Source organism: Propithecus coquereli, unplaced genomic scaffold (assembly GCF_000956105.1).
Source record: "Propithecus coquereli isolate 6110/MARCELLA unplaced genomic scaffold, Pcoq_1.0 Scaffold83, whole genome shotgun sequence".
NCBI lineage: Eukaryota > Metazoa > Chordata > Mammalia > Primates > Indriidae > Propithecus > Propithecus coquereli.
In genome coordinates, this window is record NW_012154507.1 from 7,007,881 (window position 1) to 7,034,969 (window position 27,089).

Here is a 27,089-nt window from a genome sequence, read left to right on the forward strand (position 1 = left end):
GGATGGTGATTTTTAAAAAAATGTTTTTCAACACTGTGCTTCATTCCATAGCAGCTGTTTGGGTCAGCTATGAACCCTCTCAGGAGGTGAGCACCAGTGGAGACCAGCCCAGGCCTAGGGGTGTGATAACACACCCGGGTTCCTTAACAATAATGGAATTGGGTTGGAAGAATTCAGAATCTTCTTCTTGTTCTAACACTGTGCTTATATGGCAGCCATTGGCCCCACGTGGCTAGTCTGAATTGAGACATGCTACAAGTACACACTAGGTTTCAGAGACTTAGTATGAAAACAAATGTAAAATATGACACTAATATTTTTTATATTGATTGTGTGTTGAAATGATAACATTTTGGAGTATATCAGGTTAAATAAAATCTACAAATTAATTTTATGTGTTTTCACTTTTAAAAATGTGGCTACTAGAAAATTTTGAATTATACACGTGGCTCATATTGTATTTCTACTGGAAAGAACTGTTTTAAAACATATGTTTCTGGGTTCCCATTTCTTTTTTGTGTATATCAAATTCTAGAAAATTTGAAGTAGTCTTGCTTGGGAAACAAATGTTACATCATTTTCCGTTCAAAGGTCTTTTTAAAAAAGTGAAGATTTCATGTCATTTTTGTTAAGTGTTTAAGAGTGTGTGAGGGGAAGGAACACCAGTGTTTCTTAAACTAAAATTTCATTTCCTTCTCCTTTGAATGAAGCTGTAATGGCAGTCTTTTGACATTTATATTCTTTAAAACAGTAGAACATTTCCAGAATTCAGCTGCGTGAAAAGGAATAGTTCCAAAAGTGGAGATCAGCCCCACCCCTACCCGATGCACACACGTGCACCATCTCTTCTCCATGTGAGTGCCGAATATTTGGAAAGTACCTAAATGCTCAGCCCATGAGATCCAAAAGACACAAGTGCAATAACCACTTCCTGCTGTGCTGTAAGTGCTGGGCCAAGTAATGAGCAGTGGACAGAGACTAGGCATCCAGCATGCCTCAGGACTGACGACCAAACAGAAAGAGCAGCAGAGGGAAGACCCAGAAGTTCATGTGTGCAGAGTAGAGGGAGGGTAGGGTGCCCGTGGATATGGAGGACACATACATTCGCATTGATCAGGTAGGGCCTTGACTGTCAGGAAAAATATCTAGAACGTGATACAAAAGGTAATGGTCAGAATGAACTGCTGGAAGTCATGTTTTGGGGAAATCACTGCTGTCTTCTCTGCCATACTATAGTAAGTTTACGTCCCCCAGCTGGAGCACCTGATTAGACTCCACTGCCATCTAACATCATCCCTTACTCTCTTATGTGGGCATAGTTTTGCTTCCCCAAGGGAGAATGATACATTCCTCAATCAGGGCTGGGGAACCTGCGGCCTTGGGGTCACGTGATGTTCTGGATCCTTGAATGCAGCCTTTTGACTGAATCCAAATTTTACAGAACACCTGTGAAGTTTAGATTCGGTGGAGGGGGCACCCTTGGGCATCCGGAGGGCCACAGGTTCCCTTGAATATCTTACAACTTTCAGGATAGTACTAGGCACAGAGTAGGCACTCTATGCTTAAAAAAATAAACTGTGTGGAATCCCATTTTCCTCTTCTTTCACATACTTCATGAGGGACTATTAAGAGAGAATCCTAACCTCTAAGGAGGGTCCCCCAGGGGCAAGAGTGTAAATTAGTTTGCCTTCTGTCCCTTTCCCCTCCCTTTTCTCCTTTCTTTCTGGGTTCTTAACCACCAACGTTTTGCTGCTGAAACTCTTAGCCCTTGACTTGCATGTCTGGAACCCAATTTCCCTCTTCCTCCTTTCACCATCAATCTTCCTTAGGGCCCTGGGGAAAGTGTGATGTCCTTTCTTTCACCCAGACAGTCCCTGGGCCAGACTATAACTGCTTTAACCATTTGGCCTTACAGGTTCTACAACTTACCTAGAAACTATTCTGGTGAGTTCAGATGGTCAGAGAAATAAGAAAGACATCTATCAAAGAAGTTTAGAAGGAGCTGGGAGTTGCTACATGAGTGACAGGCTATTTGGCTATTCTGTGAATAGGAAATAACTTATACTCAACTGTGACTTGGGACAGGGTAGACTGAGTCTGGTTAGAGCTGTAGGCTTTCCTTGAACAGCAAAAAAAGGTAACTCTTCAAATCCCAGGAAATTTACAAAGCCTGAATTCATAATTCATATTCTCTCTCTGCCTCTCTCTGTTTCTTTCTCTCTCTCTCTCTCTCCCCCTCTCTCTCCCCCTCTCCCTCCCTCCCTCTCATTTTGTTGTCCTTACCAAATTACTTCAGGAAGAAAGAAAGGTTAACTTTCTCTTCCCTTCCCTGGATTATTCTTCAGTTAACTTTTTAGAGCTTGAATCACCTAAGAAAGCCAGTTCAATACTGTGAAAGGTAGAGAAAATGTCATGTACAAATACTTCAAGGATCCTGGGTCCTTAAACCAAGTTCTTTGTAAAGTGAGAGTTAAAATCAGAGACAGATAAACTGCAACAGGTAAGAATGAAATTTGGTTTGTAAAGGGTATTGACTCTGGGTAAACATATACATTTCATTTCATTTTTCCTTATATTGTCTGCATTGTAGAATTGGAGGTTGGCCTCTGTATCTGCTGTTATTTTTTGTTTAATAGAGAAAAGGTCAAGTGATAGTTCCTAATGGAAGTCCCTGCTTTTTTCCAGTGACTCTAGTCAGGGCTAAGACTAACCATTTGTCCAATTACAGGCACATTGTGTTGATGAAATGATCTTTCGTGGTAGGCTTGTTCTCACCAGCCCACGCCACGCAGTAACCATGCTCCACGCTTTTCCCTCCTTTGTAGCGAGGCTGGAAGTTATCCCAGTTCCCAGTCCCCGCGCTAACTCCACCCCATTCACTTCTCTCAAGAAAGCATGTCTTGTGTTTTTCAAATTACACAACCCCCAGCAATTCCGATCTTCCTCCACAGGGAGTGAATGCCACCTGTGAATATCCTCTAGTCCCCCAAAATCACTGCTTTAAAGCTAATGATCAATCTCACCCTTAAGGTTTCTTGCAGGTTAAAAAGGGATGCTTGGAGAGATAACCAGTAGAATGAGGCTCCCATGGCAGAGATTAGATGAAACAAGGAAGACACCTCTGCATTTTTACCTTCCAAGACTCTTGGCTGTTTTAGTGTCCAGTGAGCATTATTCTTTTATCTATAAGATGACGCCTATGTAAGTATTCTGGTAACAGGTTAGCCAACCTCTTAATGATTCTGTGTGAATGTGTGTGTGTTGTATAATTATTATTGGACTGACAGCCATGCACACAGTATATGAGTGTGTGTGTGCTTATCCAAGAGTGTTAAAAAAGGAGAGAGGAGCATGAACCTCTCTTCTTTCTTATTCTCCAGGCACACTATGATGAAGGAAGATAGCTTCGGCTTTAAAATAAGAATGGTTTGCTTTAAATTTTTAAAATGTTTTTTAGATAATTGTAGATTCACACGAAGTTGTAAGAAGTAATAGATCCCCTATAGACACTGCACCAATGTTTTCTCAATGGTAACATTTTGCATAGTTGTAGTGCTACATCACATCACAATCAGGAAACTGACATTAATGAAGTCCAAAAGCCTTATTTAAATTTCGCCAGTTTTACATGCTCTCCTTTGTGTGTGTGTTTAGTTCCACGCAGTTTTGCCACATATGTGATCTGCTTTTGAATCTCAGCTCTGACCAGTCTTTGCTGTGTGATCCCGAGCAAGGCCTTTGACTTCTGGGAGATCGTTTCCTCATTTGCAAATGGGTATAGGTCTGCCTCCGAAGGGTGGTGTGAGGATTAGGTAAGATAATTTCTGTCATGTCTAGAACACTGGATTCGCAATGAATGCTAGTTTCCTTCTTGTCTACTGCTTGTTCTCTCAGTAGCAAGGGACCTATCCCCGTGAGTTGTAATAAATCGGGCGAATCCTTCTTCAGGGGCAACCCCGGGCCCGGCAGCTGCCACCTTCTCTAGGCCTGGACTTGGGATCCTGTTTGACTGCATTGAGATCACAAGTGTAGGGACGGCGAGTAAGAAAGCGGAGACTTTGGGGGAGCCGTGGAGTAAGGGCAGGAGGAGGCAGTAAATACCGAGCAACCGTTGGCCCGAGAACCACCAACTCCAAGGAGCTTCCGTCCTGTGTGGCTTTTGACCGAGGGTTGGTTGTACCCTCGGAAGGCTGCGCAGGGGCGGGAGCCTATGAAGACGTGGTGGGCAGGTGCGGAAGCCAGTCTAGACCTGGAAGAAGGGTCGCACCCGCTCCAGAGGGTTCAGGGTCAAGTCTAGAGCCCTCCCGCCTACCGGACTTCCCCTCCAATGACCGCCAATGGGCGCCCGGGGGCTGGGAAGCAAAAGAGGCACCTGAATCCCCATGTTAAGGTCCCGCAGGCTGGAGGCGGGGGCCTCTCCGTTGCGCAGGGACCTTGCGGGTGGGGATCCAGGGTGCGGGGTCCGTGCGGGGGCATCAGGAAGGAAAGGGAGGCGGACCAGGCAGGGGGCCGAGGGGTGGACGCGCCAGCCCCCGCCCGGCAGCGACCTCGGGGGGCAGGTCTCCTACCGCCGCACCCCGAGCCCTTGCGTTTCCAAGTTCAAATCTCCGAGCAGGGGCTCGGCGGGCGGGCGCATCAGCGAGGGCCCAGGCGGCTCCTCCCGCTCCTCCCTCAGCTGCCGGAGCCGCGCGGGCCGCAGAGGAGGAGCCGCGCCCGGGCCGGCGTCGCCCTGACTCCTCCTCCCCGCGCGGGCCCGGCCCTTCCTCCCCGGCGTCCAAAGCTCCGGGTGGCCGCGGCCGAGCCGGCAGCCGAGCGCGCTGGGTGCGGCCGTCCCGCCGCCGCCGCCGCCGAGCCGGGAGTGCGCCAGCGGCCATGGTTCCCGCGACCGCGCCGGGCGCCTGAGCCCCGGGACGCGGTAAGTGAGCCCAACCGCGGGGCCCCCGACTCGCGGCCTGGGGGTGAGCGGGGAGGACTGGGCACCGGGACGCGCCGGGGCTTCCCCTTCCGGGCCGGGTGCAATCCCCGCGGGCAGGGAGGAAGCGGTGGCTCGGCGGCCATCCGGGCCGGGTCGCTCCCGGAGACGAGACGGGGAGGGGGCGGTTTGGAGGCGGGGAGGCGGGGCGGGCCCCGGGGGCGCGGGCGCGGGCGGGGGCGGGAGGATGCGCGCTGCAGCCCGCGGCCCCCGAGAGCCGCGCTTTTGTGAGAGCTGGCCCCTTACATATGGAAATGACGCTCGCGCGGATCCCCATTCGCGTCCTTTTGAAGGACGCCCGCCCGGAACCGCGGCGCCGGCTGCGAAGTATTGTCCCGCTTCTGCAGCCCTAACAAAGCGTCCTCCTTCGCTCCGCAGAGCACCGGAGGCGGGCGGCCGGCTGCGCGGGCGCTCCGAGAGGCCGACAGAAGGTAGGCGAGGGCGGCGGGGGCCCAGAGAGCTGCTGCCTGGTGACACAGTGGGGTGTCTGAGGTTTCTGGTGGTGGCAATGGGCAGGCGGGTCGGGGACGCATCGCAGGTTGCAGGGACGTGGGCGGCGCGCCCGCCCTCCGGCCGCACCTTCGCCTCCCCGCCCGGCGGCGCCGCGGGGTCCGGGCACCTCCGCCACTCCCGGGGCCCCAGCCGGCAGCCCCGAGCTGAAAGCTGCTACTGTATGTTGGTCCAGGAGCGAACTTGAGTCGCAGAGCGAGCAGAAAAGGTGGTGGTTCTGTAGGCTTGTGCCACCCAGACAGCCCTGTGATTGATAAGCGGAAGAGAAAGCTGCGTGGGGAAACCCGAGGTGTTAGCCTGGGCTGAGTAGCAAGAGCTGCTTGAAGCCCGTAAAGTGTGTGCGGTCAGTGCATGTGGGCAGTCTTTCCCAGTGCAACTACTGAGAACGGGGAAAGAGCAGAATGACACTCGGTTATTGCCTAAAAACCCTGATCTCCAGACCAGCGGAATGGAAGTGTGGAGGGTCGGGGAAGGAAGATTCCAGAGGCTGGGCTTCTAAAGTTGCCAAACTGGCCCCTGACAAAAGGACACCGTTGATGGAAACAATCCCCGCTTAAAGCTCTTTCTGTGAAATTACAAGAGATAGAGACAGGAAGAGGTGTTTTTCCTAGTTCCAGCCCTGACAACCCAGGGTTAAGGTACAAATAAAATGGGAGCTGGAAGGACTGTCCTACCCTATATCATGTTTCTAGACACCCAGGATAGTATGAGATCTTCTGCTTTCTTCACCTGTCTGGGACAGATCCTCTCCTGGTGTTGAGGAATTCCTGAGATGAGCTTTCCATACAACTCAACTCCTGAATTTATGAAATCGAAACAGATTTCATAGGTGTCTTTTGTGACAGCCATGGTAGCTTTGGAGGATAAGAATTCTGATAAAGTCCATCATGGCACATGAGCTGAGCTCCTGGGACCATCAGTGGTCTTCCAACTAGGTCCCTTAAATACCATAAAACAAATTTCTATCAGCTGACATGCTTCCTAAGTCTTGACAATCTACAAGGAAATGTATTCTGTCAGCTTAATTTTATCTTGAGTCTTCTCTGGTGATGAGCATATTATGTAGGTGGCTGACCTGGAATATTGGTAGATCTTGCTCTGGAGTTGAAGGGAGCTGTGAAAATTCCCAGAGTGTGTGAGTTTGTGTGTTGTGGTCTCTTCAGCTGTTGACAGTGTCCTCAGGGAGGTGATGTGAACTGCCAGGGAGTTTGTTTGCAGATTTGTTTTCTTTTGCCTGTTCTCTCCTGAGTCTTTAGAGGGAAGCATTTTGACCCACAGTGTAGATAAAGGGTAGGACTTACAAATGTTGCTAACGGGTTGGACATCAGCAAAGATATTGCCAACACAGGGAAAGACTTTACAGGGGACAACGGAGAGGAAGCCATCATAGCACAGTTTTTGCATTAAAATGTCAAGTATTAGTCATTTTAATAGGCACTTGCTTAGAATGATGTGGATTTGTTTTTTCTTACTCCTTTTTCATTTTAGATGTGTAATGACCCTTAATATCAAAAGATGTTAACTGTCACAGAGGGGAAGAATAGGGCTCCAATGAATTCTGAACAGCCAATCTTAATTTAATAGGCAGTATTCTTATCTTGAGTCAAATGTTCAAATAAATTGTTTTAAATGTCACTGCAAATGACTTTCTAAACTAACATTTCCCTAGTCTTGATGCTTCCATTTTATGTTGGTAATGAAAATACATTTTGTCAGTCTTACATTGATAAAGGGTTGGCAAGTTTAGCCCAGAGCATTTTAGAGGGATTCAAACAGCATAAAGCCTTTTCAGGGGGTTTATTTTTATAGATGCCAATTCATTTATAAGCCAATAAATAATGTGGTTTGAATTCTGGCTATTGAACTTGCATCTGTTGGGGAGGGGCTTATGGAGAGACTTAGTAAAGCTTGCAAAAAGATATTTTTATCGTATTTACAAATAAAATAGAATTTTGAAAAGATTATGGGATTAGGACACTATTGCAGTTTATATCAGCAACTAACCATTTATTGAAGCTTTTGGATAGAAAAATTACAAAGCATCAATACCCTAATGCTCACTTAAAAAAAAAAGTTGAGCAAATATTATTTATAGATGTGAGAAGAGCAGCTTTTTTTTTTGAGACAAAGTCTGGCTCTGTTGCCCTGGCTAGAGTGCCGCGGCGTCAGCCTAGCTCACAGCAACCTCAAACTCCTGGGCTCAAGCCATCCTCCTGCCTCAGCCTCCCAAGTAGCTGGGACTACAGGCATGAGCCACCATGCCCGGCTAATCTTTTCTATATATAGTAGAGATGGGGGGGGTGGTCTCACTCTTGCTCAGGCTGGTCTCGAACTCCTGACCTTGAGCGATCCCCCCGCCTCAGCCTCCCAGAGAGCTAGGATTACAGGCGTGAGCCACCGCTCCGGGCCAGAAGAGCAGCTCTTTACTTATACCCCAGGGAACTACATTCATATCTTCAGGCGTCCTAAATTAATTTGAATAAATATGGCTCAAGAAGTGAAAGTTGTTATAAGCTTTCTCTTTTAAGAAAAAGTAACATTGTTACAAGTTTTCTCTTTTTAAGAAAAAGTAACAAACATGCAGCTCTGTTTTCTGCTTCTGTAATTTTACTTAGTAATTGATTACAGGCTATTGAATGTGCATTGTGCTAGGCTAATGGGTTTTTTCTTTCCTTCCAGCTACCCTGAGTTAACTACTTGATTGGGTAATCCACCTGCTATTAGGTGTAACAAAAGCCTGGGTTTGCTACATCCCAGGATAGTAAAATACTAAAGCTTGTTTGCATTTTAGAATAAATATTAGTAGGCTACCCTTAGTTAAATTAAATTTTAAAGTGTAGTCAGCAAAGGTTGATATTTTCTTTCAAATTTATTTAATATGACTTTTTTCCTGTGCAATGGCATTTAAGATTTTATGTTACATTTTTGATCCACAGTTTTATTACAGCGATACTGTTGTGCTTTTGGTATCCAGCCAGAGTGAGGTGCTATCTGAGCAGAGAGGAGGTATCTGACAATAATCAGTTTGCTGCTGAGCAGTGATGAGTTTTGGCAGGAGTATTCTTCATATAAACTCCTAAATGGCAGCAACTGCTTTTTCTGTTGAGCTTTTGCTAAACTTGAATTTATTCTTGTCACTCTTTCTTTTTGTACTGAAATTAGTCCAAAATGGTAAGCCTGGAAATCTTTGCAGCAGATTAAAGTATTTGCAGAAAAGAAACACTTTCATTTGATCATTGACATTATTAGGCTCCGAGTTGCCAGACAGGGAAAGCTAAAGGCATTGAATGGAAAGCTTTGCCAAAGCAGGGTTTGTTGGTCTTCATCCCTTCGGCTCCAGAGTAACTAAATGAGTCACTTGGTGGTCACTGCCTGGTCTGTGAACCCCCAACAGCTATGTCTGAACACAGGTCCAAAATTATCTATTACGATGCCCTCTTGAGGAAAGCGGCACGGTGAAAGGGGCATCAGACAGTCTAAGGAGCTGTTCAGCTGCTGGACCATCTGGAAGGGAAATAAAAGGCTTGGGCTAGGGGCTCTAGCATTGTGCTTGTTTGTTATTTGGTTTTCATTTGCCAGACTTTGTCCCCTTTTCACTCCCTCCAAGCCAGAACAGACGTCCCCTTTGGCTTGGGTGCCAGTCTTACAAGCTCCGAAAGGTTGGACACTGGAATGTACATAAATTCACATATCCTCTTCATTATTCCAGCCACACCTCCATCATTTCTTTTACAGTCTCACTTGGCACTGTGATTTCATCAGCTGGGGTAATGGACATCCCTGTCAGGGTCTGCAGCATTTTGGCAGCCTTGTTTTGAGTTATTTGGAAGGAAAATGCTCCAAATAATTCTCATTATGGGTGGTTATTGGGTGGTAAATGTTTTGATTAATGGCTCTGTGCATCTGCCCCTTATTTAACCATGCCTAGTTAGAACTCCTAAATATTGCCCACACTGGCTTTTTCGTTCCAAAGGAGTCATAAAGCCTTCTAACAATTTGGGAAAGGAGATGGTGAGGGGAGGCCCAGGCTTATGGCAGCCTTCATAAAACTAGAATTGTTCTTTCTAGTTTGAAGGAGGGTTTATCACTCAAAACCCAACTTTTTAAATCTCTGAGTAAGATTCCGACTGCTGGTGGGTACCAGTTAGGGTTTACCTCTGGAAAGCACTGGATGTCACAGATTAGACATGTATTTATTTTGCAGAAGTAATTTAACAATTATCAATTCCTGGGCAACACCTGTTGTTGAAGATACGGAACTCTTCATGATCATTTTTATATAAAAAATTATTTCTTCCATTCCCTAAATCCCAAAGGTGCTTTAGAAAAAAAGAAAATGCTTATTCTATCTGTGTATCCCTAGTGCCTTGTAGGCTATAATTATTCAATAAATGGATCAAGGGACATAGGGGGAAAGGAACCTCACCTCTCCCAATTCCAATTTGGAAAACCTTGTGACCATAGAATATTCCTTGGTAGCTTCTGACACTCAGTACTGTTCGGCTGACCAACACATAAAGGTGGAGACAAGTGGTTTGCCAGTGGTTTCATCTCAGTGGTCCCACTCATGTGTTCTGTGTGCATGTGTAGGATTGAGATACTATAATTTAGAGTCACACTAGAGTTCAATCCCCATGTTAAAAATGCTCCATCCCCATATTAAAAATGCTCCATCCCCATATTAAAAATGCTTTGCCAAGCCCCAATTTCTACATCTCAAATGGGAAAATGATAATATCAACTTCAAATGATTAGAAAGACTAAATGAGATTGTATGCACACCATGTTTAATGTAAGCTGGACTCATAGTTAAATGCTCAGAAGTTAAAAAAAATTATTTCTTCTGAATTCCCAACTACAGTTCATCCTTTTTGCTTTTATTTGACATTAAATTTATCTATCATCTGCCTCTAAAGGTCAAGGAAGCTCTGACATTACTTGCTGCCATTGTCATTTAGTAATAAAATGATGTTTATGTACATAGTATATCCCCTGCCCATGCTTGCTCTCTGTTGTGTGGCATGCTCCTGCTTTGCTTCTTTGAAGGTAGATCTATGGCTGATTGGCTTGTTTAAGCTACCCCCTCTTCGGTTCACCCCTCCTTTGTAAACCACAGGTATTCTCTTGGTTGTTTTCTCAATTTCCCTCTTGTGTTAACTTTCTCTGGGATTAGCCAGTCTCACTTGCTTGTCACATTGAACCCTCAGAGCCACGCTTCCAGATGGGCATTGTTTTTCTCATTCTATAATCGAGGGCACTGAGAAAGTGTTTTAGTACACATTCTCCTCCAAAGTTTCATCCTGTAACACAAACATGCAGCTGAAGTTTGTGAATCCATTGACTTAATTCCTAGTCCGTCAAAGTAAACTTCAGATAGCTCTACACAGTGCAGTTTGGCAGTCAGTGTTGGTTTTCTACCTCTGTTGGTTATTTCTGAGACTGAAGATGCCTTTGAGAAAGGGCTGGATGGGGAGGTGGAGTGTGTATGTGGAAGAAATAGGCACCAAATGATTTTCGTATGCTCTTTTCTGTAGCCCTCATGCGGGGTAAGTTTCTTCTCAAAAATATCCATATACTAAGTCCATGATATTTACTGAGTCCCGGTGTGAAGAACAGACTGACTGTGCTATGCATTTGGGGGAAGATATGAAAAAAAAAAAAGAAGGCATGGTGGAAATTAAAGAAATTTCTGCCAAGTGGGGAGAAAAAAAATTCCTGCACATGAAATTACGGATGAACATTTGGGGAATAATATTAACCAGTAAAAATGCATTCTGTGCCAGATGAGTACTGACAACTTGTCACCATGCGTAACATCTCCTGGATGTTTCAGTACGAGCATTTGTTTCACAGGGTTGGGGCTTCCTGCCCCCGACCCTACAGTCAAAAGAATGTTTTTCTAAGCACAGTGTCTGGAGAAGGAGGGAGATAAAGAGAGTTTTAAGAAGGAAAACTGCTGTAAAATGAAAGAGATTTGGTTTAGTGAAAATCCAGTGACCTCCCAAAGGGTGGGGCATAAGAGTTTATCAAATTCAAAGCAGCAGATAAGATCAGGAATTCTTAGCACGTTGTTTTATTGCTCTCTTCTGTTGGTTTAGATGGGCAAATCCCCTTCCATTAAAACTAATCTTAAAAAAAGGGAAGTCTTAGAATGCTTTTGCTTTTGCGTTTTTAAGCATATATGCAAAACCAAGCAAAAGCCGAGTAGTCTGGCATTTATGAAGTTGGTCAGAGTATAGTCCAGGGGACCATAAAAGTCAGAGTGAGACTGAGCTGTGGCAACACTGAAAATCCCAGAGCACCTTGGGGATTCTCAGCAGATCTTAGTTGACAATTAACTGGTCAACTCTAAGTGAATCTCATTAGCCAACCCTTAGCCTTGTCTAAATTCTTAGCTCTTGTGGCTTTGCATAACACCTTGGTGTTTCTTTATTGATGCTTTGATGTTTATATAGCACTCTTGACTTATTTTGAAAACATTTACATAGTGATTAGTTAACCCAACAGACCAACCCTGGGAAGACAGCCAGAGCCAGCCAGCAGTACCTTAGTAATAGAAAAACTGATAATTACGAGACCTGTCCAAGACCAGGAGCCTGGACCAAAAGTGTGCCATGTAACTTTAATGAGTGGCCCTGATAAAAACTGAGCTGTGTGGCAGAGCTGTTCACATTCATCTTCTGAGTCCACTTAGTTCTGCTGAAACCCTTGGGAAAATTGTGGCTCTGTTCTAGCTTGTCATATGTTGAACAGCTGTCTATGGAAAGGAGGCGATTACGCTCTAGAGCAGGACTGATTTGTCATAGAAAGCCTTTTATTTTCGGTTCTGACCATGCTCAACATCTTAGCTTACATGTGTCCACGTTGTAGCGATCTGCTTTGTGGAATAGCTTGTAGCGATCTACTTTGTGGAATAGCACCTCTAAGAGAGTTTTCTCTCACTTGCTTTGGATTAGTTAAAGGTGCTTGGTTAGTGAAAGGTGCTGCTTTTTATAGCCAAGGGGCTGGTTCTGAGAGCTTTGTTGCAGATGGCTGAGGTCATGGTCTCAAGGGTATACGTTGCATTTGGCCTCCATTGCGTCATGGTGAAAGTACGCTCAGATGTGCAGGCTTCAGGCTTTCATCGGAAGATCCAGCACAATAAAGATGAATTATCATGCAAGGGAAAAAAACCTAGATTTTGTTCTTAAAGTTCAAGGTGTCTGGAATTTTATGATGTGTATTTTTAGCAAAAATGACTCTGAGAGTTATTGATGACTCCAAGTTTTGACTGATCCTAAGGAATGTGGCAAAATGGAAGGCCTGGGGTATGGGTAGGTCAGAGAGATGGAAGATGGGTTAACCAGGCGTAAAGGGGTAAGATGCTATAGACAGCAGAGGCGCCCTGAGGTGCTGTATGATTCGTATAAGCCAGTCTGTGTCTCTTTCAAACCTCACCGTCTGAAAGGTTGGAGCAGTGTTTTCCCCTTTCTCTAGGCAACTAAGCATTATGTAAAACTCCCTGGGACTAACGTGAGCTTCGGGGAATACTTTTCCTGTCACACTTCATCTAATTGCACCAACGAAGTTAATTGAGTTGCTTTTTGAGGAACTGGTGTAAAAGGCATTTGGTCTCTTGTAAACAAGGAGGTGGTTTTGTAGCAGATGAGTTCATCTACTGCTTCTTGCTGTAGTTTCTGGTCTGACTACTGTGGGAGGCATCTAGGCTGAACAAAGTAGAACTAATCAGCTTGGCCACCCTGGCAGATTGCAACATCTGGACAGGAGGTCTAGAGCTTGCTGACTTGCCTGCGTCTTTGGCACTAGTCATTAGTTCATTTGAGTGGTCTTGCTGTCAAAAGTGGCTTTTCACCTTCTTTACGTCCTGGGCCAGAAGAGCCAATAGAGAACTGCTGTCTGCTTTGAGTGTGACAATCTGGCCATCCGCCCGGGGACCAGGCAGGAGAGGAGGGTATCTTCCTGCCTTCGTGACCCCCTCATTCTGGTAATGTTACCCCCAGTGTAATCGACCTTGTGGATGCGTCCCTGGTGTGGGTGCGTGTAGGAGCTCCACTGGCCGGGGCTGGGCTGGGGAGAGACCCGTGGTCTTGCCGTGGGTATTCCAGAAACAGAGTGTTACATATAGACCATTCCCAAGGGGCTGGTGGGGTGCAAGGGAGCTGAGGGTGCCTGGGGTGACCACGGTAGCCTTTAAGGGGCTGCCACAACCTGTCCTTGTCTCTGTCCTGCACAGGTGAGCGCTGTGGGCTATGGGATGGATGAGGTGGAGCAGGACCAGCATGAGGCCCGACTCAAGGAGCTGTTTGACAGTTTTGACACGACGGGCACCGGGTCTCTGGGGCAGGAGGAACTCACTGAGCTTTGCCATGTGTTGAGCTTGGAGGAGGTGGCCCCCGTGCTGCAACAGACGCTACTTCAGGACCACCTGGGCAGGGTAAGGTCTGGGGAGGGCACGGTCTGTGGGAAGTGGGGTGCGGTTTCTGTCGGGGTGCTGGAGGGGGGCAGACCATGCATGTTGCAACTTCTTTCTAGCATCCTGGCTGTTAACCTGATAAAAAGGATGCAGTGGGGGTGACATAACAGTACAGTTTGCCCAGGGCACGAGGGCCTGCTTTAATATGTGCTCTGGAATTCAGGTGTTCACTGAGCATCTTAGATGAAGAGAGAAAAGGAGGTAATGAAAGGATGTTTTGCAACTTTTGTCTTGTTCTTTGTGAATTATTTTATTCACTCCACATTCATCATTTGGACAGAAAGGAGGAGGGCGAGGTTTCCATTGAAGAGAAGGAAACTGCAGTAAGAAAACTGCCATTCACAGAAAGAGCAGATTTCTGTTTTGACTTTTACTCCCAGTAAAGTTATTTCTTGAGTGGATTGTTTCCGGGTGAAGTATTAATTAAACCTTTCACCCAGGAAGTAAGACAGGAGGGTAAGTAAATACAGTGCAGGTTCATTCAAAACCCAGCATGACTTGCTTCCAGCAGGCGTGCGTGTGTGTGTGTGTGTGTGTGTGTGCAAGTGTTAGCTTCTATGTGTGACAGCAAATAGTCTTCCCATACATCAAGTCACAGACATGAGTAAGAGGAGAGAAGGGGTCTTTTTCTTGCTGATAGTGGGAAGGACATTAGATCTGTCATGACCTGAGATTGCCTTCAGTCTCATAATTAATAGCGTTGTTTATATGGCTTTGAGTTGTGTCTCTTACTGTTGGTTGTTGGAATGATTGAGAGAAAAAAAATGAACAATGCTTTTTGAGTTCTGTTGCTATCATTGCTGACACCATAGACAGTGGTTTTTATCACGTGGTGTAAACTGAGGAAGCAGTCATGAGGCTTAACTTTATGCTAGCATCGGAAACTTCCTTTTATTCATTTCATTTTCACTGTCTTTTAGCTGACAAGATGGGTAAGTGACCTCAGATACAGTATCATGTATTGGCTTTCTGTAACCTGAGACAGACAGGAGTAGCGATCATCCTGAAATTAATGTACAAAAGATGATATTCTCAGGGGCTTTGCAACATGAATGTGGTGTTAAACAGGGCTCACACTTAAAGAAAACATGAGTTCTTTGCAAAAACTGGGGCCATTCTGGCCCTGGATTAGCTGCTTGTGAATACACATGGTCTCTGTAAAAATGCTAAAAATCTTGCTTAAAATATCTTAAAATGGGAGTTTTGAAGATTGAACCATTTGCTCCTCATCATGTAATGCACTCAAACGTTTTTGAGTTCTACCTCAGCCTTAGACACTGGAACAAAGGAATGGCGTCTCCCAGTGTGGTCCTTGGGGATCTCAGGCCTTTTGGTGTCTAAAGAATAATATTAAAGGATGAATCTGTTTTGATGCTTATTGAAGCCTGAGAAGACATAATACAACTTAAGGCTTCCTTGAGATGTTTTCTCAGAGTTAGGGTAAATATGGAATCCTCTGCCCTAAACAGATTGCACTTTGGCAGCAGATTAACAGTTTGCTCTCCAGATGTTGCACGTTTGTGCCCTCGTTTGGTAGACTAAAACAGGGAACAGTTATCGATTGATTTGTTAATGACTTGACACTACCAGCCTGCGTCTTACGTTTGCTATTTGCCTGAATAATGAATACCTAAGTGGTCTATAGTGTGATATTTACTTAGTGAGCCAGTGATAAAAGTTAAATAGATGTATGCATATTGATTTTGTGTGGGACATCCCTGGTGATTGTCTTGAGAACAGGGTTGGCATGAATTAAAGCACGACTGTGAAATTTGCATTTTTTATGAAACTGAATTATTCTCAGATGATCACACAAACTTGGCCATATGCTGTTAAGATACTCTATACAGTCTACACTTTTATATTGTAAGGAAAAAATTCCTTAGGATTCACTGAAGCAATCCAAGTGCTATCGCTTTCATGATATATTGAGTAGGGATCATAAGTTATAAAATTATAAGTTTTTAATACCATTTGTTTCTCTTTAGAAGGTATTTATAGAAAAACTTATAAGGGTTAGCAGCTTGGTTTAATAAAAAGAGAAAGAGCAACATGACAAATCTCAATATATTCATCTATTCATTAATTCAACAAATACGTATTGTATGTGTTCTGCATGTCAGGCATTCCCTTAGTCTTATGGGATGGATGCAACTTATTTATAGTTATGTTTATCATAAACTACAGTTTTCCATTAAATTGGTTTTTGGATGCGTTAGTATCCATCAGCTTCCTGGATGCTTGTGGCTTTAATTTTGTCTTTTAAATCTTAAGGGGTATAATTTTTAAATAAAACAAAACTTCCAAATTACCTATATTGGAATTGGGCTGCATTAATCATTTTTTCTTGAAAAATGAATAAAATAAAAAGCATTGTCCTTCTCAACCAAGGATATTAATATTGTCTGTAGATTTTTTAATTTTATAATCCATCTTCAATAGCTTTTTTTTTTTTTTTAAACCTAATGTTTCTTTTAACAGTTGTTAAGGAAAGTAACTTAAATCAACTTGACATTTTCATGCATTTTACTATAAGGTCATTTCCCCCAAAATTATATTTCAATTCATCTGTCTCGCTTTATAAGTTGAAGCCCTATTCCCTTGAGTGCAGTGGTTACTTATACAAATGTTTGAAATGCCCAAAGCTTGTAGATCCCTGATTTGAAGGAAAAGGGGACATTGCTGGTGTTTCCTAGCAGGTTATCAAAAGGAATCCATCCATCTTTGTCATCAGATAAGCACTTGTCAGCTGGGTGATGTCCCAACACCAGGGGCTCCTCAAGACACGGAGGAACTTATAGGCTAGTCAGGTAATATACCTGGCTGGTGAATAGTACAGGGAGCAGATACTATAAAAATCTGAAACAGGGAACAATGAACCAAGTTTTATCCAAGCAATTGATACCAACTGTAGGTACTTCTGTTTCTTCTGTCTTTTAAATGAAGTGTTTCCACATGCCTCTGTATCTCTTTTATTAGAAATCGGGGCATAAAGAGACAATTTGCCTTGGTTTTGTTGAAACCTTTACTTATATTCAGTTTTCAAAATGTATTTTCCTTTCTTTGTGCAGTATAGTAACTTTGAGACAGAACAACCTCCTAAAGTCCTGAAGAGTTTTATTGCCATAGTCTTTAATATGAATTTGGATGCTGAAATACTCCATGTCCCTGGCACTCTTTAGAATGAGAATGAGCCACCTGACAGTAGAATTCCCCATTGGTTTCCAAAGAGTCCCATAGGTATGTGGACTTTGGTTGTCAAAGGCACTTTTTAGAATTAATTTTTATTTCTTTATTTTTTGGAGATGGGGTCTCACTGTGTTGCCCAGGCTAGACTCAAACTCCTGGGCTCAAGTGATCTCAGCCTGTCTCAGCCTCCCAAGTAGCTGGGAATACAGGCACATGCCTTAGCACCCAGCTAATTAGTATTAAAATTTTATAGCCGTATAAATAGACCCTTTGGCTCAGCCTTCCCACCTTTCATTTTAAAGTGCTTGGGGTTTTTAATATATGTCATGATTAATTTCATGTGGTAGATTTGCTTATTTGTTTTCAACTCATTAAAAGCTTTTAAAGGTTTCTTTCTCTTATACACATTTTTATCATTTGAAGAGTAAACTGTAAATAAAGAAGTTCTTTCTGTTGGTGATTATTTGGATTCGTTCTTTGTGTGCAAAATTGTGCTCAATCATCAAATAGTGCCTACCCCATGATAGGCACTACTTATTTATAACTACCCCCATGATCATGCTTCTGTTTCATATTGTTGATCTGAGGCCTTTTGTACGTATTGGAAGGGATGGTGGAATCATTTCTCATTGCATCTCTCAAATGTCTGAACATTTGCTTTATCTTAGTGTTTAACCATCATAGTTTAACCTGAAATGGTGAGGTTTATTTTTTTTTCATTCCCATGTTGGTCTTGTGACTCTGGATAAACCACCATTCCTTTCCTTTACAAGAATCTCATTTGGGGTTGATTTGAACTCCTAAGGGTCTGTGGTTCCTCATTTACAGATAAGAAGATCTTCTCATTAGGAGGCAGTTAGACTTGCTTCTGTATTAATACTTTCTCATCAGACTCATTGCAAAATCAGGTTTGGTTTTGTATACCATAAACCCCTGAGTCTGTTACAAGGTATTTAGTGTCCCCCTTGGGCAGAGGGGAGAGCTATTGGCCTTGAACTCTGAACAGCAAGTAGGAACAAGTGCTAAACGGCTATTGTCTTCTACCTACTTTATTTCATAATACCCATCTCCTTTGCCAGAGAAGATACGGTCAGGAATGCTCATTAGATTTCACCAATATCCACTGATACTTGTATGCATAGCTTCATGTCTGGATGCAGAGACTTAAAGTTCTGCAGTGTCCATCACAGATTTTAGACTTCAGAGTTTATCTGTATGTCAGAGAAACATAGAACCTGGAAAGGCCTGTCCAAGATCAGACAACTTATTTGAGACAGTGCCAGGATGGCCTCCCAGACTTCCCATTCCCTGCATTTGAATGCATATCTTCACAGTTCCCTCAAACTCCAAATATGCAAGACTGAATCTCATTCTCCATCCCCCTCCAAACACCACCACTACCACCATTACTGTGTCAAAATAGTATAAGAGCAGTCTTTGAAGTCAGACCTGGATTCAAGTACTGCCTCTTGCCACTTCTTAGCCATGTGAGTGTGTTATCTTAAATACTCTGAGCCTCAGTTTCTTCATCTGTTTAATGGGAAATATAATACCCTCCTTACGAGATTGTGATGACTGTTGACTGAGATTGTGTATGTCAAAGACTTATCATAGAGCCAGGGACACAGTTAACCCATTTTATCTGGCTGTATGCTCTCCTCTACCCCCTACATACCCAGAACAGGTTTTGATAAATAATGACTTCCTAGTAATGATTTTCTAAGGAAGTTTGTTAGAGTGGAGAATGGGTGTCTAGAAGCCCTGTTGTGTGGTGGTGTTTTGAATCCATTTTTATCTGTAGGGAGGGCTTCTTTGATCAGTCGTGGAGTACAACTTCATATGGTTGTTTTAGGTTTTAAAAACCTGCCTTTTAAAAAAATGGCCTTTTCCTCTCCCTACATTGTCTGCAATAAATGACTACTAAGCTACAATAAGCCAAATACTTTATTTAGAAGAAAACGTTTCATACATATGTCTTCCTTCATGAAAAATGTCTCTTCGTTAGTCTGTCATTTCTCTTTGCATAATGCTATAAACGTTATTTTCCTATACATTGACCTTCTGATGAGTCCGTATTTCTATACCCATTTCAACTAACACTGAATGTTTTGAATGTTCTTTCATCAGTTTCCCTTTGTATTAATAGATACAAACCCACAGTAGCCCTTCGTCTTGTTTCCTAAGTTCATCTTATTAAGCGCTGGTTGAGTTCTCCCATCTTGGGTCTGTTTGAGGTACTGCCTGTGCACATGTGGAAACTGTATACATTTGATCTCTACGATTGCAGGAGATGATTTTATGCAATGTTAGGTTCCTTATTCTACTTCCTGTTGCAGTTTTTTTGTGGTTTGAAACCGATCTTGTTTTTTGTGTGGTGCTTAAACTTTTCAAAAAGTTAAATTGTATCTCTAAAAAAGAATTCATATGAAATGTGGAGAAGAAAAGTGATGAGACAAATTTCTACTAAGTGGTAGTGACACATGACAAAAAATATCAGACTTGACTAGTCTTCCTATTAATTTAGTTTAAATGTCATGTGTGTTTTTAGTCAGTCATGTAATTTTCCCATTGCTGCAAACTGCCCTCTGAGGCATATAAGATACAGGAATGCTTGTAAAATGAAAGACAGCAATTATTATTCAAATAAGGGGTACCAACCAGGGTACGCACAACTTGGAAGCTTGTTACCTTGTGAGATTTAATTATATTGTATATTTGTGAAGATTTATAAATTTTAACATAATACAATAGTCAAGCTCCCTTGGAGGAGAAAAATGGTACTTAAGAATTCCAGTTACTGAGCATAGTGGGCCCACTGATGCTCAGTTCTTCACAGTAGAGGATGTTTGTTTATCAACATTTTGGTTCTGGGTTGTGCCCCAAGGGGGTTTTTCTCCACATCAATATTCATGAGCACTGATGGAAAATAGCAGTCACCTGCCTCCATTAGAGACCCATCCCTTTGAAAGATGTGGCATTTACTGCTATTTAAATCCAGGGGCCTCGTGTCCACATGCCCTTACATGAAGGAAAATAAAGATCAAAGTAGGACTTCAAGCTGCTCCAATGGTTTTGATCAACTGCTGAGTGGTGTCTGGATTTTTTAATTTTTTTGTTAGGGAAGGAGGGGGTCAACTAGATAGACATTACTGGATTATGAAGAACCTTGGAGTTAATAGTTATGTTTAGTCTTTTATAGAACCCTTTTTACTCTGAAATGAGGCTGGTTTACTATGTCATAAGTTCATTCTGGAAACCTTTAACCTATGCCTGTGGACATCTTAGAGAAGTCAAGTGTCACAAAACTGTTCCTATTTTCCTCCCTTACCGGCCAAGTGGGATTTGCTAATTCATCAGAAGCCCCTACCAGTTTGTGTCTGTCTCTGTCAAGGCACTTATCAGGTTCTGCCTTGTGATTACTAATAAACTTTCCTGTCTTTTGCCTTTCCACCCTCTAGAAAGTTTCTAGAATCTAGAATGTAGCTGATAAAGTCTTTGAGGGCAGAGGTTATGTATCTTTTCTATCCCCTGATACTGCTTGATGCCTGGTGTGCGCCTTACACAGGTCAAACCAAGAGTGAAGTGAGTCTGGGCCAGGCAGGGTTGCCGGGCTCTGATGAGTCCAGTCAGAGGCCTGGTTCTCTGAGTAATTCCGTCGCTTCCAAGACATGTGGCCTTGGGCGAGGCATATGCCTTCTCTGAGCCTCTCTCCCTCAGTTTTGGGGTGGAGCCTCTGCCTCGATCATCTCACATACATGTTGTAAGATGTACATGACAAAATGTCTAGGAAAGAGAGAACCTGCAATAATGCCCCCAGTCATCTAGCATTATCCAGGACCCACGCTAACAAAGTTTTCTGATAACTGATCTTTTACCCCATTTAGTGGCAGACCCCAAAAAATAAAAAAAAAGTTGACCACTGGGGATTAAAAAATTTTTTTAAAGTTTCATCCTGTGAAAGAGTATATTAAACATAATTAGATTGTTCTAGATCATTTACAATCTTTTTGCTCCATCAGTTTTTCTTCTTTATAGTGATAGCAGTGCCCTCAGGATTCATTAGCAGCATATGGATCCGTACCCCAACACTAAGTAGCCCCCGCCTATTAGGTTTTTGAGTGCGTGTGTCATCTTTTTTTAAATGGTTTACATAGTGTTTTAAATGGGATTGTTAAAATAGCTTTTTAAAGTATAAAAAATATTCTGCTTTATTTTTGTTTGAAGGAGGGTGGTTAATGTCTTTTCTTAATCTCATAGGTTGAGAGTTATTTCTTGTACTTACCTTGGTGTGCCCCTGTCTTTTATTTGCTGTTTCTAATCTGTAGTGGGTTGTGAAGCCAGATCATGAAGTTTATGATAAATCAGGTGGAGTAAGAATATATAGATCCTAGGCTGGGCGTGGTGGCTCATGCCCACCATTAGAGAGCCATGTAGCACTTCGAGAGGCTAAAGCAGGAGGATTGCTGAGCCCAGGAGTTCAAGACCAGTCTGGGCAACATAGCGAAATCACATCTCTACAAAAAAATTTTTTAAAAATCAGCTGGGTGTGTAGGTATGCACCTGTAGTCCTAGCTATTTGGGAGGCTGAAGCGTGGGGGGATCGCTTGAGCCCAGGCAGAAGTGTAAGGGAGTTAGGATCAGGCCACTGCACTCCAGCCTGGGCAACAGAGCGAGACCCTGTCTCTTTAAATAAATATATATACAAATATCTATGTATGTATATTTGAGTTGGTTGTGTGGCATTTTCTATGAGAAGAGCAAATGGGTTTTATGATACCTGCCTCAGCTTTTGACCCCATTTGTTTGTTTCCTGATTGTCTGCTGGACTGTAGATAGCTGAGGCTGTGAGATTAACAACTTCCATATAAATGAGGTTTATATTGTCGCAACAGTTAGCGTGTGTTATGCCATGTTCAGGGGATCCTGAGGCCTCATATAAAGCCTCAGAAGTTGACTAGAATTAATACCAGGTTATAGGTGTCTTTGTCATTTGTCAGGGGGAGTGAAGTTGAGGTACATAGACCCCTGAGTGACCCTCACAACTAATACTCCCTGAATTGAACTATATCAAGACCAGATTCAGAAGGGCTCTTTCCAATTGCCTCTATCAAAACTAACACCTTTAGAAGACCCAGGGGAGACCCACAGAGAGAAGTGTAAAGGATTTGAAATTCACAAGACAAATACCTCCCTTTTGAGATGGTAGCATCTTTATGTTCAACTTGTAACTGTAGCAAGGGGAGACTTAGATTTCATTCATGTCCCTCCATTAATATCCTAAGAGAGAGGAGAAACCCAGAGTTGTGGTCCCTAAACACAGCAAACCGGATCGGTTTCTCTGATGTTGTGCAATGCCACAGGTCCTGGGGGAGCAGGCAGGCCCCGCGACCTCCTCCTGCTGCCCACCACCACTCTCACGGGGCTATCTCAGTCACTCCGTAGCCAGTTGCTTTGCTTGAAAATATGGCCTTGTTTCTCTGAAAAAGTGGTGGAAACAGTCACCCCTGCTAGTATATCTATTAATATAGTACTAACTACCACTTGCTGGATACCTGGTAAGTCACAGGACATTCTAGACACTTTACGTAATTCTCATTTTGTCTCCCTAACACAGGGAGGTGGTATCGTAAATAACCTAAGATGCACACAACGCTCTTAGGACAGCACCTGACTTTCTGTGATATTTCTGGAGAGTCTGAGCTTTGTGGCAGCAGGGATTTTCATTACTTTCATTAACTACTATATCACCAGGGCCTAGTACACTGCCTGGCACATATATTGAGTAGCTGCTCAGTAAATATTCATTGAGTGAATAATAAATATCAGTTGTTATAGATATCCCCATTTTTTATCGAAGAGCAAACTAAAACTTGGAGAAGTTTAGTAATTTAGCCAGTTCACAGCAGAAAGTGAGGGGCATTGCCCTATCCTGCCTGTCCTGAGAAGAAGGAATGATTCTGGTAGGAATTAGTAGATGCCTGTCGAGGGGCCCTGAGTGGCAGAGTTCTTGGGTATGTGATGTTGTGAACTGGCTGGTTGGGAAGATGGCCTTGCCCTGCGAAGCCCATCTCTGACTTGGGAACAATAGCAGGACCTGGCGGCTCCTCCCTCCCGGAGGCTTTGCTGTGATTTGTCAGGTGTGAAAGCTGATTAGCACAGCCTACATTTCTACAGTCTTTTAACCCTTTCATTGATTATACACCCTGGCTCTTTAGCAAATGCCTGGCCTACCTCCTCCCTGACAGAATTGTGCTGGGGCTCCTTAGATTATGTTGATTTTTAAAGTCTATATGATCTAACTTGAAATTTGCTAGGAGGGTAAATCCTAAGTGTTCTTTCCAGCAAATTAAAAAAAAAACAGTTGTAACTATGTGAGGTAATGGATATGTTAATTAGCTTGATTGTGATTATTTCACATTGTAAATGTGTATGAAATCATCAAGTTGTATGCCTTAAATATATATAACTAAACATTTTAAGAAATAAAGTCCATACAATTCAAAAGAAATATGATTGAAAGTAATTTCAATTACTCAAAACTAATGTGGTAGTGAAATCACATATACTTTGGGAGAGAGTGGTCAATTGTAAGCAAATACAATTTTACGCCATGTAAATCTCAATGGATTCCTCTCCTTTGATTTGCACAGAGAAGACATTATGCAATTTTTTTCTCCACTGTTTCAATAACTAATGAGGTTTGCTGCTTTTCTAAATTTAATTTGGAAGTGATTTTTATGTGTCACCTATATTTAAACCTCTAGACAATATTTTGTAATGACATCAAAAGAGACCCATGGAAGCACAAATTACAAATTTATCAAAATTATATTTATATTTACATAGGGGTTCTGTGTAAATAGGTGCCACATTTTCAAACTAGAATTATGGTGAGAAGAAATATCATTTCTCCCTCCAGCTCCATGGTGAGATCACATAAATTTAAGTTATAGAAGAATATACTTGATCATAAAGAAAACTGTTCTACTCTTTTAACCAAAGTATAATAATATCCCAGTTCTATTCACTTAAATAAAACTGAGATTCTTTCCCACTTCACTCAAAATAACTGTATTTGTAAGAATTCAGGAAAATGCTTCTTAAGGTTCTTTTTATCCTTTGTGTTTGCTATTGATTTTTGCTTGTTTATAGAATCATAGGGGCCTTGGGAGATAAATATTATATATCTGCCCTAGGCAAGACTGTATTCAAGTCATCCTCAAAAGATAGCTTACTCCCTTCTAGAATATCTTAAGAGATGAAAGCATCTGTGGGTCACCAGTACAATGGATCATTTACTAGGGAAGTTTTTCCTTATAGCTAACCTAATGTCTTTCTCTTCTGGTTTTGTTCAGAAAAATAAAAGGAACTATGTGTTAAAACTATATGTTAAATAAGACATAACTATGTGTTAAAAGATAACTTTCTCTGAGTTTATAAGGAGGGTTTTGCTATGTAGCTTTTCTCCTTGGGGGTTGAATAAATATCAATGCTGATATTAGTGTTTATGGCACTGGATGTCAAAAATGATCAGCCATTTTCCCTTCTGTGCTTTAAAGAAATGAGGAGAAAAAGGGAACAAAATGGGTTATGACTCACACTGCAAGGCTGTCAGGGTGGGAACAAACAGTTCTGATACCTTGTAGATAGATTTGCATTCTTAGGGCTGTGGAAATGATTTTAAATTTATTTCTAATTGCTTTTTTAGGTACACTTTGATCAATTTAAAGAAGCATTAATACTTATCTTGTCTAGAACTCTATCAAATGAGGAACACTTTCAAGAACCAGGTAAGGGCACTAACTTTTCTTCTCTACATTGCCCATTGAAAGTTGTCCAGGGAAGAATTTGGGGACCTTGAAACATGTCTGTGAAGGATTTGGGACATCTGCCTTTCACAAACTGAGCAGTTATTTTCAGTGACTTCTCTTCGATATTATCATAAAAGCCTTGCAGCTGTTGAACACTAAAATGAGACATCTCTACTACAGCAGCTTAGTGTGGAAAAAAATAATTGGATTATTGCTGGGCAATATGTCAGATGGTATGGCAATAACTCATTCTTGGAATGAGCAGAGTGAAGCTGAATGGTAACTGCCTTCATCCTTATTTCCTGTGTACAAGGAAGGATATGATTTGGAGGAAATTTTTCCTAAAAGAACAGAGGCCAATCTAGAGATAATTTTGCTTGGTCCTAGTGAATGGATAACCTCTACTATAGACATTGTCGCATTTTATTATACTTGTTTATCTGTCTCCTCCCCTCAAGTGATAGTTCCTTGAGGACACTTTTTTTTTTTTTCCTTTTTTGTATTTCCAATGTCTAGAAGAATGCTTAGCATATATAAGTATTCAATGAATGTTATGAAATAAAAGACTTAATGTTGTGTTAATACTTCATTGGCTTTTTAAAAAAGTACCATAGATTATAAGACACATTGTTATTTTACGTATCTCTAAAAACAAAAATCATTGCCAATTATAATGTAAAATGCTATTGATTATAAAATACATTCTGATTTCAGAGTGTTCAAATCTGGTATGGGGATGCGTATGTCTTAGAATCAATGAAATATGGTAAATGTTTAAGGGGAAGCCTAAACAGTGTGGAAATTTGTATTACAGTACAGTCTGGCTTTATTAAATCAAGGGTTTTCAGGGGCTGGGGTCAGGGTTGAGTATAAAGGGACATGATAGAATTTTGGGAATGATGAAACTTATATCTTGATTGTGCTGGCAGTTACCTGAATGTATAAGTTTTTCCAACCCATAGAATTGGGCACTAGTGGGTGAAATGTACTCTATATAAACTATACCTCAATAAACCTGACTTTAAGGCCAGGCGCGGTGGCTCACGCCTGTAATCCTAGCTCTCTGGGAGGCCGAGGTGGGCGGATTGTTTGAGCTCAGGAGTTCAAAACCAGCCTGAGCAAGAGCGAGACCCTGTCTCTACTAAAATTAGAAAGAAATTAATTGGACAACTAAAAATATATAGAAAAAATTAGCCGGGCATGGTGGCGCGTGCCTGTAGTCCCAGCTACTTGGGAGGCTGAGGCAGGAGGATCGCTTGAGCCCAGGAGTGTGAGGTTGCTTTGAGCTAGGCTGACGCCACGGCACTCTAGCCCAGGCAACACAGTGAGACTCTTGTCTCAAAAAAAAAAAAACAAAAAAAACCTGACTTTGAAAAAGAACATCAAAAGGATAATCCAGTTTTGAGACTAAGACGGAATCGTTAACATTTTGTGGCTATGTGGAGTCATTCAATGTGACCTATTTAGATGAGGCACAGATGGGACCTCATTTCTTACCCTTGCTGGGTGATCCAGTTCTTCATCCTACCTCCTGAAATGCTCCAGATTTGTGTTGTGTGTGTGAATACTGCCTTCAGCAGTGTTTTGGATTCTGGATTGTGTCTCCCCCTTTCTGACAGTGGTGACACCCCTAGGCAGGTTATTCCCAATTCTGAGGCTTGCCACAGCTCTCTAGAAGCCTCCAGTGAGCCTGGGAGGGAGGTTATTGCATTCTTGAGATTTTCCAGACAAACAATAAAATTTCTGTAGGTGATCACTGCGGGAATATGGACTTTAGTTACTTCTGAGGTCTCACAGTTAATTGGTATTTTTACTTTTTTAAGGCTGTCTGTCATCTTGATAACAATGGTGGGAGATCTAGGCACCCTGAATAGAGCTATGGCATTATCACTGCTGGGGTGGATTTTAGTTAATAAGAGCATAGGTAATATAAGCATAAATTCAATGCTCTTCTGTGCACTGATACCAATAATGTGCTTTTATGTGGATTCGGAATGGGCAGTCCTGCCACTAGTCCATATCATCCTTTTGCTGCCCTTTCTTCAAAACCTGTACTGTCATCTACTAGGAATTGTCATGATAAATTTACAGATTTATGGTGAGTGCAAATGTGACAGGTGCCCCCTAGAGTAGT

The 27,089-nt window shown here is 42.5% G+C and overlaps 1 protein-coding gene across 1 annotated transcript in view; it reads left to right on the plus strand.

Annotated features, from left to right (window-relative positions):
• Positions 1 to 4,778: 4,778 nt before the first annotated feature.
• NIN (ninein (GSK3B interacting protein)) overlaps positions 4,779 to 27,089 on the plus strand; it is a 95,582-nt gene continuing 73,271 nt past the window's right edge. Inside the window, exons 1-4 of the mRNA XM_012663747.1 lie at positions 4,779 to 4,915; positions 5,351 to 5,403; positions 13,716 to 13,916; positions 24,853 to 24,934. Coding sequence (XP_012519201.1) covers positions 13,737 to 13,916; positions 24,853 to 24,934 — 262 coding nt within the window. The 5' untranslated portion in view covers positions 4,779 to 4,915; positions 5,351 to 5,403; positions 13,716 to 13,736. The remainder of the gene's footprint in view (positions 4,916 to 5,350; positions 5,404 to 13,715; positions 13,917 to 24,852; positions 24,935 to 27,089) is intronic.